We start from the raw sequence: 15574 nt of genomic DNA, 5'->3' as shown, positions 1-15574 counted from the left end.
TTCTGTTAATGAGCCTAATTAACACTTGGCCTCATGACTCATTACCCCATTGTGAGATGCTCCACCCAGAGGGAGGAACCAAGCATCCCATCGTGGATATAATCTGCGACTCTGACCACCAGAGCCAACCCTTCCCACTGGATTTCCAGAGGACAGGAGCTACACAGCCACCACTGGACTTCCTGAGGAAGAGCAGACCCCTTTACTACAGGCTCACTGCTTCAGAGGACTGCAGCCACCGTTCTACCAGACTGCTACCACCACCCTGACTAACAGGGCCTCAGGTTGTACCTTGACTCTGTCAGTTTGACAGTGTTTTCCTTTACTTTTTTTCTTCCTTTTCTTTAATTTCCATTAAATTGTTATTCTGACTTGGTGCCTCCCACTGGTTTGTTTCCAAACTAGTACAGTCAGTAACAATTAAGAATGGAAAACTGCATCTGTGCAGAGCAACTAGTGCTAACAGGACCATTTATCTGCATCAGCTCTTACCTGGAGCTCATCAGTATGCTTGCGTAAGCTTTTTGCAGAGTCGTGCTGAGCATCTGCTCTCAGCAAACTGTTGGTGCTTTCTATCCAATCTTTCACATTCTTCAAGTGCTCCTCATATTCTTCCATCTTGTTGGTAGCCTAGGAAATAACAGGATTTTACAGCAAGTCACAAGTGAATTGCTGTTCACTGTATAGGATAAATACATCTGTGGACAAGATTAAAAGAAATCAGGATGCATTTGCATCATGGTCAGTTAAATCAGCATGGTGAAATAAAAACCATTTTTCTGAAATGGTTTCATGATTTCAGGCTATCCCCTCTCATCAAAGGTAATTTTGGTGCTTGCATGCTTACATTTTATGGGAGCATTGTTACAAGTTACATGGCAATGGTACTTTAATAGACAGCCCATTAGCAGAGTCTGAGAGAACCATCTCAACACCCACCCAGGGGCAAGCATTCCCCACATGAACCCCTCAGCCATGGTTTGAGCCAGCCCTTTGGGGTAGCCACTCCAGAAACCCCACCTACAATAAGCCTTACCACAGCAGGCTTGTGACTCTACTCATTTGACAGCCTCTGATGATGTTTCATGCAAAGCCTTCACTCTGTTTTTTTTATAGGATTGGTAAAAAAACAGTTCCATTTGGACCTACCTTGTTGAGAATGGCAGTTCTGCGCTCAGCACGCTGTGAGACCTGCTGGTACTGCTGCAAGGGGGCCACCAGGATATCCATCAACTCCTGTGCATGGCAGGAATTCTGCTCCACTATATCCTGCACCTCTGCATCCAGCTCGTTGAGTTTGTAATGCCAAAGGTCCAGCATATCCCAAATTTGCTGCATGTGGACAGAAGGGAAATGACATATAAGGTCAGGCTCAAAGGTAACAGCAGCTCTTCACGTGGGATATGTGGAATTGCAAAGGTTTCAGAACTGATACGATGAGAAGAGAACACTTTGCATCTACTGGTGTGATTCACAGTTGAAAAAAGCATGGATTTTCCTGTGAGAAAGAATTAATACATATTCACCAGCTAAATGCTTGCTTGTACTTCTCCTTTTACAGACATAAAAAGAATGGAAGACCACTTTATGCTGAACAAGGCTCTGTAGAAACAACCAAAAATCTTTTAACACCCACAAAAATTTTTTTTGCAAGATTACCTTCTGAACTTCTTTGGCTTTTGCAATGTTTTCACTCCTCTGTTGTAACATCTTTTCAATAGCTTGAAGGCCATTGTTAATAGTTTCTGCTTTTCTTTTCAGCACATACTGAGGAGAGTTCTGCAAGATTTCAGAGCTAACCTGCCAGAGCAAAGAGAAAACAGTAGGGGCGATTACAAAGATCTGCTTGTTTCTGTGCACCACTTTACCAAAAATATTAAAATTCTTTTCCATTTCTCTTGACAAGTCACTTCAAAACACCAGAATGGAACTACATTTGAAGGGAGAAGCACTAATGTGAGCGAGTTCAACATCTACATGTTGTTCACTAATTTGCTCTCATTAAAAAAGCCTGGCTCGGAAAGGCAATCCCTGAGGAAACAAGCCCTGAGGCACTGCCACTCCCTGGGTGCTTTGCTTCACCCTGATCTGCAACAGAGGCTGCTCATGCTGCATAGTGGGAAGGGTCACACTTGGATTTATGCTGTGAGAAACCCAGAATGACACCTTTATGTCTCAGCTGACAGCTGTGACTTCCATGTAACAAACAAGGGAATATCAAAGTGCATCATTGCACAGCAAATTTCTCAATATAAACTTGGAGATTTATCACTAAAATAAAAAGCTCTGAGGAACTTAATTTCACTCTGCAGGACTCCATAGAAATGAAAAATTGGTGCACTGGGGGGGCCTGATTTTCCATGTAAAAAGAAAAACTCTCAAAGCTGAAGTTGAGTAATTGCCTGAGCACAGGACTGAGCAACACACCGTAAGCTACCAGGTTACAAAGGACTAGATAAAGTGCAGGGAGGGAGAAAGTCCTTGATCTTGCCCAAAAGAGACATCTTTTCTTACAGCTCCGCTGGCTGCTAGGGTTGGCCAAGCACCAGGAAATTGCTAAATTCTTTGTGTGCTGCAGCCCTAGGATTTAGGGGGCAAATGCACACTGAATAGTTTTATGCTGCCTTGATGCAAAAGATTTTTAATTTAGTAGTTGTTTTAGTTTGAATCTCCTAGTACTGTAATACTTCATCCTTGTTGTGGGATGAGGAATTAAGATAATTTTCAGTTAATGAATTAATTATCTACTCATTTCAGGACCAGTTCTTTCACTCCAACAGGTAATGTGTGCTTTGGGATAACCTTTTATCTCGGTAAAAGAAACAGTAAACAACCACAAAAGCTCAAAGCATACTGTTTTGCTTTCCTTCTCTCCTCCCAGTTGTTGATTCTGAAAAGACTAGTCCCATTTTGAAATAGAAACTATAAAGTTAACCAAATTAAAACTCACAAGCTTTAGTTAACATGTGCTAAATATTTTATGTAAGATAAAATGAAGGAATAATTTGATAGACACTAAAAAGTAACTGGATTTCAAAACTGTTTTATTAAACTTTCAAGTTTTATCAAGTTAGCAGAGCTTTAACTTTAAAATTAACATTAAACATTATTATTTCTGGAATATGAGAACTGAAAAGGTTTTTTTTTCATTTTTAAAATAACACAAATGAGTAACAATGATGGTAATTGTACCAGGCTAAAAATTGGATCCCAAACTAAGAGTATTACTCCATTTTCCCCTATTTTGCTTTCAGCTAACCGCTTATATCCCTTGTAGATAGAAAATACTGCAAAAAAACCTGATGCAATGGGATTCAGTTATTTAAATTTCCTGCCTGATTTTAAAGGAAGGCGACCATGTCCTCAGGGGTGGTAAAAAGAACCATGTCACGTGTCCAAATTACATTAAAAAAAAAAAAAAAATCCCGTTTCAAAGTCCTTTCTTAACCCAGTTTTGAAAATATTTTCTCATTCAAGCTATGGAAACTTTCCAATCAACTTCAACTACTCGTTCCCAATTTAAGAATCAGATTGGATAGAAGACAGCATCCATATCATATTAAAACTTCACTTCTAAAGGTTCTGCCATGTCCATTTTTAATAAAAAATAAAAATGTTATATTCACACTGTTCACTGTAAGGTTATTCTAGAAGGAGACAGTTAACATGAGGAATCTTCCCTCACACATCAATTTTCACTGAGAAGAAAATGCAAACAAAAATAATCAACGTTTCAAGTTGAAATTTAGAGCTATGTTCATCAAATACAGCTGTATTTATACATTGCAAATAGATAAATATGAAAACCACATCAACAGTTACCTTCTCTTCTAGGTCTTGCAACACTTTCTTGCAGTCCTCCAGCTGTGTTTCGATCTCTGCAGGAACTATTGTGTACATTTCAGAATACTTGGTCCGAAGTTTCTTCATGATATCCTCCAGAGCTTGACTCTCTCTACCAATCACACTCTGAAGCTCCTACAGAATTAAGAATAACTTCAGCAGTTTTACCCAGTTCTTAGTAAGTGCATGTGTGTAAATGCACAAATACATATATACGTGTATGTACACACATACATAACGCATTTTGTATTTCCTACCATGATTATGGTTTGGAAAAGTTATTTTTGTGATACCAAACTGAATTTGATTACCTCTGCAAGCAGATAAACACTAAGAAATACTGACTCATTTAATCAAATGATGCTTTTCAATCTGTACGAATTAATTAAACCTGATACTGCTCCATGTCGGGGAAGTGACGCACTGATATTCATTGACAGGTACAGCAAAGGGACTATCTGAAGAACTCCTGTGATTAAATGTTAACCTTTGTGCTCTCCCTTGTGCCCAAAGTGCATTTTTCCCTTTGAAAGACGTTTAATAGCCAACGTCCATCCCTTCATTATTATAAACAACACAAAGGCCACAAAAAGCAACAGGTTTCAGGCTGAAGTGTCTGCTTTCAGGCAATTATACAGAGCAGCACAGCAGGCTCCTCTCAAAACAGTAGTTTCCAGTTCTGCATGAAGAATGTAGGTTTTATGAGCTAAAAGAAACTTGAACAACTGTCTACAGCCTGTGGCCTAGAAATAAAATCCGAGCTAAGTCCTCCTGCAGAAAGAATGAAGAAATCCATTTGTTTGGAAGGTTTTCTAGAGTTTCAGGTTGGAAAGTTCTGTTTGCTGGCTTTATGGTTCCTTTCCCTGGTGCTCAGCTGTTTGAGAAACTCAAATGTTAACTTAAGGTATTGGGAAAAATGAGCCAAAGCTCCTACCAGGCAATGAAAGCCACTAAAATTGACTGCCTTTGCTTTTTCAGTCAGGAGCAATGGTAATCCATTAATTCATAGTCTTCACTTGGGAACCTTTTCCTTCACACAAATGCAACACACAGAAATATGTAAGAGACTGAGATTGATTTATTTTCTGTCATCCCACAACAACTGGGTCTGATATTAAAAAAAAAAACCTCAAACCCACAAAACAGCTGTGTGCCTCATTCTCTCAGGGAGAAGGCTGCTGTTGTCAAATGGCCCAATTAAGATTGTGCCAGTATTTATGAGAGTTCACAGATTTCCTAACTTGAACTGGAAAGAATCACTTACAACTCTCGTCTCCAAAACAAAGATGTCTCTACAAACTGGTTTCTGTGTATTACTGCATGTTCATATTTCAGATTATTTAGCTGGAAAGCAGATGCCTGTCAAAACTGTCCCAATTTTTTTCCTAAGGGACAAGATAGTAACACTTCCCCTTTTCATCTGTGTGGGTGAATTAAAACTTTTGTCACCCAGCTAAATCAGGTTTGTCATCTCAAAGTGTAATAGGTATTTCCACTCAATAGCTGCAATGGAGTCCTGACTAATGCTATAGATTTCATATGAACTAGATTTTCTTTGGAAGTAAGGGATGAAACTGCCCTGCAGATTTTGGCTCACTGGTGTCTGGACTACGTAAAATTAATGAATTCTTCAATCCTTTCAGCTCAATCCTCTCAAAAGGAACAGGCCTGCTGTGACATACTGCTAAAAAGAAATCACTTGATGGAATTGCTGCTAACATTTGCTTGTGCCATTGCTATCAGAAAAAGGAACAATGTGAAAACTCACTTTTGGGTGAAATTTAGGAGCTCAGAGTAGCAAAGTTTGGATGTGAGGGAAAAGAGCAGGCAAAAAGCACCTGCAGTAGTAAAATTTCCTTCTGGATACAAAGAACTCAGTAAAAAAGCAGACACAACTCTAAATTCTAATTCTAAATAATTTTAAACAGAAAACCAGCCCTTTCAGACAAATCCAAGGTCTCACCACAATAATGCTAGCTCATGGGTTTTCAGAACTTCCTAAACATGTAATAAACGTTTCTCTTTCAAGCTAAACCCCTATCTGCCACCGTGGTCCTTTGGCTGCTGTATTTTTCCTAGAACTGTGCTAGGATGGGGACACCCAACCAGTTCTTATACAAGACTCAGCAAAGAGAGCCCAAATCTGTACTACACTTTAGTAGGCTAAAACAAATAAATTATGAAGTTCTATAGTTAACAGATAACTGGATTAAATAGAATTAAAAACAATTTTTGATCAAGATTTAAAAATTATGATAGCAATATAAACACAATAGGAGTAATTTGAAATGAATATAATTCAAATAATAAATAAGTAAGTTCAGGAACTGTTAGGAATAACAGTATTTCATAAAGTCAAGAAATGCAGAAATGTGTAGACTGCTGGTGGCTGCTGGTGGACACTGTGGTCTTGATCACAACTTGATTTTTAAAAATCATTTACCAGGTTAACCCCCAGTGTGGGACATCAAATCCAGAACATCTGAAGCTGTGCTGGGTAGGCATGCAGAGGGGAAAGGATGCAGGGTGTACACTAAGCAGCCCTTCCTAAAAGGAATGCAGCTGGCTGTGAATTTCTCTGCAACCTGGAAATACTTCCGTGCCTGCTACCTGAGTCACACAGAGGGGAAAAAAACACAAACCAAGACCATGGCAGGGCCAGTTGTATTCTGCTGAGCCAGATTCTTTGTCTTTAAGTCAATGTGCATAGACCTTGCCATTAATTTTATCTGGAGCAAGTTCAAGCACCAGCATAAACCAGGAGATACTCTGAATGTCACAATAACAGAGCTGTTACCAACCTCCAGCTGTTCTGCCTTTCCATCAGCATCCTGCAGTAACACAGATGCAGCATTCTGTAATGCATTTGTCACAGCACTTATTTCTTCAGTGACCTTGTTCCTCTCTTGAATCTCAGCTTTCACAGAATCTTTATGGTCTTGAGCCTTTTGGTACAACCTATGGAAGATTACCAGAAAGAATACATTGCTTTAGATTCTACACCAAGTAGGAGCAAAGAGCATGCTTAATACAGATATTATACAGGTAGATATCCAGAACCACATTTGTCTGTAATTTAGCTTTTTTTTCTGTTATTAAATCTATGAGTTTATGTCACTTATAATCTCAGTTTCTTTAAAGTGAATCTTCAGATAGTGCTAAAAAAAGGACATTTGGTAGACCAAATCAGATAGCAGGCATATTTAAAGAGCAAGCAGAGGTCAAGTTCTCAGAGTCTGAAGATCCTGGCAGAGCATATGTTGCTCACAAAGATTCCCATGTCCAAAAGCAGACCCGGAGAAGCGTGAGTACAATCACCAGATTTGTAAAAAATCTTTGGAGTGAATTTTAGACAGTGGCACTCACATAATAAGATAAAAGTTGCAAAAGACACAAGGTCTGATTTTCCTAAGAGTGGACGATCTCAAAATTCACAAGAGCTTGGAACCTCTAAAACTGACTATTGTTCCTTGATTCCTACTGCATTTGAACACAAACTGCAGCCCACAAATGATATGGCCAGGCTCAGGTCCTCTCCCTAAATAATATCCCCCAATGCCCATACTGGAGACAGCAGATGGCTGAGATAGAGAATTGGTCTGACCCAGCAGAGCATTCATTGTCTTTTTAACTGCATTACAGCTTTTATATATTCTTTAATATCCACTAAAATCCTCTGCTTGTAAATAGTCCTAGCTCATATCTTCAACAGAAATCTCACACCACTTACTTTTTACAGCGCTCTTGCATTGCCTTTATCTCACACAAGGCAGGAAGGGCAGCTTCTCCCTCAGCATTTTCAGGTGTATTCAGGATGTTTCTTATCCGGTGAAGAAGCAAGAGTAAGAGGAGCTGTTGCTGGTTGATGTTTTCTTCGAATGAGTTCACAAAATCTAGTAACTCCACCAGTTCCTCTCTGGTGGCCTTTTCTTTCTCTTTAAGGCTTTCTGGCTGTTCTTCCTGGAGCTTATCGAGAATTATTGTTTCTCGTTCCAGCTAAGTAAACACCAAGGCAAGGCATGAGATAAACTGCTCTTTTATTCCACCACCTTAAGTTACATTATTCATTTACTCACATGGGTGACTAAGTATTGGGAATTACACAGTCAGAACTTGAACCTCTGAAGTGTGACAAAACATCTGAGTTTGCTTTAACAAAGCTCATAACCCCGTGCAGAGTTGTTCTGGGTTCAGAGGGTTGAATAAATATCCCCCCCTATTTCTGACTCTGCGTTCAAGAAAGGGTGGGGATAACTGAGCAGCGTGTGGGAAATGATGTCCTGCACTGATCTCAGCCCTTTAGAGGCCATTTTACTCACAGCCCCATCCCTACCCCCCAAACTTACAGATGCTGAGCAACTCACCTCTTCATTGATGAATTTCCATTCCTGCTTTAGTTCTTCACAGGTAATTTCCAGTCCTTTGGCTGCCTCAAGCAAACCCAGCCAGTTTTCCCACAGCACTGCTACAATCCTGGCCAGGGCCCTGTCACTTCCTCTGCATAACCTCATGAGCTCTCCAGAGATCTGCCTCAGCTTCACAAGCTCCTCTTCAGCAGAGTCAATGTTGGAGACTAAAATCTTAGAGGAAAAAAACCCACATAAATAAGTAAAATGCTACAGTCAGAAGTATTAATGAAGTATTCAGTAACATGATTAGGATCCTCTAGGAAAATGGCAATTGCTCCACTGAGCTGGTATAATAGGGTCATGGTAAGAGAATTCATTTGGCTAAGACTGTGGAGAAAGATGGGGTAAATGAAATGTTTGATTTCTACAGCAGTAAGATATACTCATTTCACATGGTCTATTACACCTGGTCTTTTAACAAGTATATAAATGTATTAACATATTCTGTGGTTTTATATATACATATAAGATAAAGATTTTATCCTAAATTTATATATACATATATATAAGTACAGAATAAAGAATTCCACTTCTTTCTACTATGATATCACATAGTATATATAGTGTGCATAGCTGCACTAGTTTTGCATGAGCTTTTCAAGTTCTTCAGAGCCTTTCTTACCTTGCTTTCTTCCAAATGCTCCAAAGATTCTTTATAAGACGTTGGAATCTTAGACAAAGACTGTCTAAGCATCTTTTCCAGTTTCTCAAGGTTATTACACACTTTATCTTTGGTTTCTGTATAGCTTTTGTGTTTTTCAAAATATCTGCATGAAATAAATGATGCAAATCAAAATTCGTTGTTGTTGCTCCTCTCTCCAACCATAATGCCCAATAGAATAAAAGTTTTAAAAAACCTTATGAACTTCTAGTCCTGACTGTTTTGCAAGTTACTGTCGATTAGCATTTGTTAAACACCTCAGCTTTGATGCCTGAGGTACTGACCACTGGATCATGATCATGCAGTTTAAAAATCCTTTACTCTCTCTCCCAGACTTTTTCTATAGGTGTATCTGCAGGCCCCCCAGACTTCTTCTGTACCCGAAGGAAGGAAACTACAGCCTGTGCCTTGTTTGGGCTTTACCTTCTCAAGCCATCAGAACAGCCTGTGGAAGACATGAGTTAGGGACCCTCTGAAACTATTCTAACCTCCACCAGCACTTAAGACTGTAGACTAGAGACTGTAGAAATGTGCTTTCTTCTGATTCTGGCACCCTATGATCCTCACTCAAGCCCCATGTTTTGGAATATACAACAAATGACTGCACTGTAAATTAGTAGCAATATGGCTATTGTCTGGCAATTTTCTTTCCTTAACAATCACACCTGAGAACAACAGGAATGCTTACAGTTCTTTCTACTGGAGTTTATGAATACCTGAATTTCCACCAGAGCAGAAACACCACTTGATTTATTTTCAGTCAAGTTTCTCATAATAAGGAACAAGATCTATGAAGATCTCTTAAACCCACCTCTGTTCATCAGCTTCCTTTCTTTGAGCCTTCTTCCTTAATGCCAAACTCTTATCCACCAGTTCTCTTAAAGCATTTTCCAGACATACTTTGTCTTCTGGTTTCACTAGGTTTTTCAGCTTGGAGTGCAGATTTTCTAAGTCAGCCTTTGCAGAGTTGAACTCTTTCTCCTTCCACTGTGGAGTCTGACAGATCTCCTCTGAGCTACAGAGCTCTGCTGCAGCAGCCTGGGCTGGAGCTTCATAGTCCTCGAGGAACCTGGCAGCCCTCTGAAGGGCCTTGGTATAAAGCTCACCAGCCCTACCTGCCTCCTCCAGGGCACTCTGAAAGCATTAAAAAGACAAAGGAACAATAAAGAAAGACTGCTGTGCTCCTCTGGATCACCCCATGGTCTTAAAATTTCACACTTGGCTGTCTTTGAGACCAATGCTCCCAGAACTGGCCTGAGGAGGTGAAAGAGGACATGTGGCAAACACATTTTGCTACCTATGTAGACACAGAGCAGTGGTGTAACCCATGGACTGATTGCCCTCAAGACAGGAATTATGTTCACCCTTCCTGATCACATTGGTCTGACCTGTGCTTTAATCTTCTTGGTCATTCCCAATTGGTAAAACTTCTCCTTATAGCAGAAACAAGGTGCTTGGATTTTTTCATCATTGTCACTATTGAAAATGTTGCCTATAATCACAGGATGACTGCACCCAGTCTCTCTTCAGCTGAAGATTTCAACACAGCCTTTTCCTTCCTCCTCTTTACCGTTCTTTTCTTGTGCTAATCCCCACTGATTGACTATAATCAAATTGAACACAACTTTCTTTGTATCCTTGGTTTCTATCATGATTCCCATCCTATCCACCAATGCAGAGATGATCAGGGGCCAATTCAGCTGTTAGAATAAATGAGGATGTGAGTCATGAAAATAGAAATGCCACAGTCACAGACACCTCATCTAATTATTGGGGAAAGGCATATGTCAATACTTCACTTTCACTGAATATACTTACAACACGGGCAGCAATGTCTGCCTTCAGTTGTGCTTCCTGGCCTTGCAGTGTCTCTAACTTTGTTTCTACAGAACCAGCACGAGATTTTTCTTCTTGGTTTTCCCTCCCTTTTTCCATTATACATTTAAGAGCAGAAAACTTTGCTTCCATCATATTCTGAATTGCTTCCCATCGCAGCTTTTCATCCTGCATTGTATTTATGTCTATCACAAGTGGCTGCTGGAGTTCTAATTGAATATGCTTTATGATGTGGAATATATTTTCTGCTTCATTCTGGCTACCTTCCTTGTTCACGCTCTGGAGCCCAGAGACCAAGTTTTGAAGAAACTGATTCAATTCCTCAACGTTTTTCTCCAGGCTCTTTATTTCTTTCCTCTTAGATTCTTTAAATGACGTATCAAAGATCTCATTTTTGTTTATTTGATTTGCTGCCTCCTGGGTTAAGTACAAGATTTGCTGAACTGCCTGCAATAGAATCTGTGCAGATATGACATTCTCAGCAGGAGAAGAGCTGGAGCTATCATTTAGGATATTGGCTTCTTTTCTCACAGTGGATGTCACGGTCTGGATTTCATTTAGCAATACTTGAATCTTATCCCATTCCCTAACAATATTTTCCAAGTGTATTATCTTCCCTTTAATTTTATTTTTAATTTTAGAAAACTTAGTTTCCAATTCATCCAGCTGCAGTGAGTCCCATTTCAGACCAACGCATTCAAATATTTCCTTGTACTTCCTTACTTGTGACAAATTTGACTGAAAAGCTAACACTTTTTCTTTCAGTGCTTTGCATTTGTCCTTCAGTCCCTGCTTGGCACCTACTAATTCATCATCTTTTAGGTTCATTTCACCATCCTGTAGATCATTAAGATCCTGCTGCAATGAAGCTATTCCTTCAGCAAACTCTCTGGAGACAGCTGTCTTTTTTTCTACTTCATGAAGTTTACTTTGAATTTGCCTCTGTGTCTTCCTTGCTCTGTTCTTCAGACTTCTCAACTGATCAGTCAAGAAGAGTTGCTCAGACAGGCTCAGCTGCCCAGCTGTGACCTGACTCTCTTTACAGTGGGATGAGATAAGCCCTTCTATTTCCTGTATGTCCTTTAGCATCTCCTTTAGAATGGCTTGTTGGCTGACCAGCTCTGAGCATGTGCTGGTTTGGTCTGGGTCAGGCCTGGCCATCAGCTCGGCTTTGCGAAGCTGAGAGTGAACTTTGTCTATTTCTGCAGTGAGTCTTTGCCTCTCCTCCAGCTGGAGCTCCAAGTGCTGCAATCTTTGAGCAGATTTTAAAACAAGAGCCTTGTATGAATTCCTCAATGTTTGTAAAAGGAAGGTCATATCAGAGACCTCCTCTGGCTCCAAGCTGGGAAGGACGTGCTGGAGCCCATAATCCAGGGATACAATAACAGGTTCTCTGTTCAGGACTTCTGTGTTCATTAGCTGACAATTTCTGATCTGTGATTTGACATCACTGGGGAAAAGTGCTGCTTTCTGATCAAGGTGGGACAGTGAATCTTTGACCCATGAAATATTTTCTTTCAGCCTCTTCATCATTTCATGTTTCATGAGAGCAGGACCAGTGGTCTGAATATCCTCTTGAGGAGTTTGCTGTGCTGATAATGCTTCCAATTTGCTCTGCAAATCATGTATAGAGTTCTCCAAAGCCACCTTCTCTTGATCACTCCAAATTCTTTTCATCTGCAGCTCAATCCTTCTTTTTAATAGAGAAAGACCATGTTTAATATCCTGTAGCTCTGTGGTCCGAATTAGAGGGTCTTTGGCTTTTCCTGCAGCTGAGGCATGTAACTCTGCTTGCAAATACTGTTCTTGTATCAGCCTCTGAATATCCTGTGCTTTATTCATAAGCAGGTTAAATTCATCGATTTCTGCCACAACCTGATCATGTTTCTTTTGCACTGCTTGTTCCATGTGCTGCCACCAGTGCTCCAGTTGCCTCATTTGGCTTTCTGTCAACACTTTATCCATGCATGTCAAATGCTGAGATAAAACTTCTTGCTGACTCTGCAACTGGTTTAAGACATCTCTTTCTTTCCGTAAGGACTCTATGCATGCCTTAATTTTCTCCAGAAGAACTGTGTTGTTCATAGGACCCCTGCCAAAAATATGAGTAGTGTTCAAAAATAATGAATTCTCCTTATACACAGACGTTTTCAAAAACAAATTTCACTGTTTAGAGTACAATTCACTAACTTTATTCACTTAATCATACGTATCTCTCAATGTTCTCTTAGGAATTCCATGACCACCCTTGCAGTATCATTATTTCTTGCTTATAGGTAGAGCATTCACTGTTCACAGATATCTCTTCAGAAAAGATATGTTCTACTGTGTATTCTCTAAAATTACAGTATATACTAATATAGATTGTAGGCCTCATTTTAAAAATCAGCAACAGTGTTACCTCTAAGTGAATTAACAACATTTTATAGTAATTTCCAGTTGACAATGAAGATAAAATTTGGTTATAAAAAACCTGAGAAATTTCCATTCATGCAAGATAAACTCTTCCAAATGAGTCTACTCATTTTTTATTTCCAGGAGTATTTTTAAATGCCCATCTGAAGTACATTTAGCAGATAGATTGTTATTACATTTTTTAAATTTCTTTGGTGTAAATTAACAATTTCAAAAATTTTAAAGATTTTCAAATTATTTTGATACGTTACTGTGACAAACTAGTTTTGTGTTTTGAAGACTAATTCACAAAACACAATAAATATTTTTTGTGCACTGGTTACCTCTGAATTGGTAACCTAGACTTACTTACTGCCATGGAATTCTTCCTATCAAGTAAGGTTATTTGTCAGAATAAAGACATATTTCATTCAGAAAAAAAATCAGAATTAATGAGTCCTTAAAGAAAAATTAGTATTTCACATCTGCCACATTTTTTACAAAATATTTTAAGATGGATTTTTTTATAGGCTTTTAGCCCAGCAACTACTTCTTTGTTTTGCCTAAAGAATAAAGAGAGTAGATGTTGTTTAAGGATAGCAGAGAACCACCAGAAATTCTTCTGCTTAACTCTGTTCACAAACTTACAAACCTCTAAGACTTCTCTTGAAGTGGATATAACGCCATATTCTTGTCTGAGCATTACTGAAGCACGGCACAGAATTCCGTGTAGGGCCGTTATTTGCTCTGCAACCTCTTAACCAAACCCCTCCACTATACTTACATTTTTATGTTATCTTTTTCTGTTGACAAATTTTTCATTGAGGATTGTGCAGCAGAAAGGGTTTTCTGGTATTCATTAATTAAACAGCACTGTTGTTGCTTCACTGCCTTAACAGCTTCTAGTTCCTGGAGCAGCCTGTCCCAGCAGGGCACCGCAGGCTCCACAGTTTGCAGCTCTGCTCTGCTTGATCCTGTTCCATTGGGAATTGCTTCTTCACTATGGCACAAAGACTTTGCTTTCCACGTTTCCAGCTCAATTTTTAAATTCTACAATCAAGTCCACCACAGAGAGAGAGGGGATTAAAGGATGATCTTGAAGACTTCAAGCTTTCAACACAAAATATGGCTAAATAGTGATTCACCTACAACCATATTCCTGCTCATCCACAAGCAAAGGAGCACCTCATGGAAGCACACCTGCAATTCTAGGTGCATCTACTACTGTGCTCTGGAAGAGCAGTACAAACTATGGGGTTTACATGGGCATGCATCAAGGCACAATGTTTGCAGACTAACTGACTAATCATGCAGTCAAACCTCAGATAAGGCTACGGATAACAATTCTGGTTTGCCCAAGTGAATCACAATTCTGCAAGTGTATCACTACATTAACGATGAGGAATGGCTTTGCAGTTTCCATACCTCCAGCTCTTTTAGTTGCTCATTTATAAGCACCATATCCAGTTCAGCCACTTCATTTTTCAGCTCATTGACCTTTTGCTCCTCTTCGAAATATTCAGTGTTTATGTGCACTCCAGGAAATAGCTCCTTCTGGACAACCACTTCTGCACCTGCGTCCTACAACACAAAACAAGATTCTTATTTCTGAAGGCTCTAAACTAGTAAGTTTTCTGACTGCAGCACCCTGCTTCACATATTTAACCCATGCCTAAATCCTCCTGTGGTTTGCCCCACAGCCTCTGTGGATCAACCAGGACCCAGGAACTGGAAGCTCCATCACTGTCCCCCACCCCTGCAGTGACCCCAGCCTGCCAGCACTGCTCAGATAGCTTTGAAATCTCTGCCCATCATTTTAAGTGAAACTCTGATATCTTCACCTTCAAATAACATCCTCCCTGCACCCACTTCTGCTACTAATCAATTCATAGGTCTGTTGTGTCTTCTCCCTCTCTTCCTTACATATACATGGAACTTTTATCTTCTCCTCACACCCACATTCCTTCTGCTCAGCACCTGCCCTGACAATCCTATTGTGTCCTTCACCACAACACCTCTTCAGCTCTTCTTCACAGGGCAGCTAATGCATGAAGCAGCTTGGCTGTGACACAAAGCCCCACCTGCCACTGTTGCAAGTGCTATCCAAAATCTGGAGTAAGATGAGAGCAGTAGGGAGTCAGGCTCAGTCAAGGGTAGGGAGGAAGTGATTAGGAGGCTCCAGAACCAGCCCCTGATTCCCATGGCAGAAGGACAAGTCACTTGGGCTGGGGCCAGGTTTAACATCACCTTCAGCTACTGCAGACAGCAACATAAATGAAATGTCACAGCTTAGTTTGATCACGTGATGATACCTTAAAAATCTTTCTGCATTTCCCTTCTCCCAGTACCTGTCTATATCTGGTGATCTGTTCCATGTATGAACTTCACATGAGTGAATGCATACAAATACACAGATATTACCACAGTGTGA

General features: G+C 39.9%; 1 protein-coding gene across 5 annotated transcripts in view; it reads right to left on the bottom strand.

The window, feature by feature from the left end:
• SYNE2 (spectrin repeat containing nuclear envelope protein 2) overlaps window positions 1-15574 on the bottom strand; it is a 175831-nt gene that overhangs the window by 86835 nt on the left and 73422 nt on the right. For all 5 annotated transcript variants that reach the window (XM_048305481.1, XM_048305476.1, XM_048305478.1 and 2 more), the window contains 12 exons: window positions 14569-14724; window positions 13928-14193; window positions 10732-12841; window positions 9725-10047; window positions 8875-9019; window positions 8208-8423; window positions 7574-7839; window positions 6645-6801; window positions 3823-3978; window positions 1660-1800; window positions 1150-1332; window positions 493-630 (listed from right to left, as the gene is read on the bottom strand). In XM_048305481.1, the coding sequence (XP_048161438.1) occupies window positions 493-630; window positions 1150-1332; window positions 1660-1800; window positions 3823-3978; window positions 6645-6801; window positions 7574-7839; window positions 8208-8423; window positions 8875-9019; window positions 9725-10047; window positions 10732-12841; window positions 13928-14193; window positions 14569-14724 (4257 nt within the window). The remainder of the gene's footprint in view (window positions 1-492; window positions 631-1149; window positions 1333-1659; window positions 1801-3822; window positions 3979-6644; window positions 6802-7573; window positions 7840-8207; window positions 8424-8874; window positions 9020-9724; window positions 10048-10731; window positions 12842-13927; window positions 14194-14568; window positions 14725-15574) is intronic.

This window comes from Corvus hawaiiensis, chromosome 6 (genome assembly GCF_020740725.1).
Source record: "Corvus hawaiiensis isolate bCorHaw1 chromosome 6, bCorHaw1.pri.cur, whole genome shotgun sequence".
NCBI classification, from domain to species: Eukaryota; Metazoa; Chordata; class Aves; order Passeriformes; family Corvidae; genus Corvus; species Corvus hawaiiensis.
This window is presented reverse-complemented; position numbering and strand designations above follow the sequence as displayed.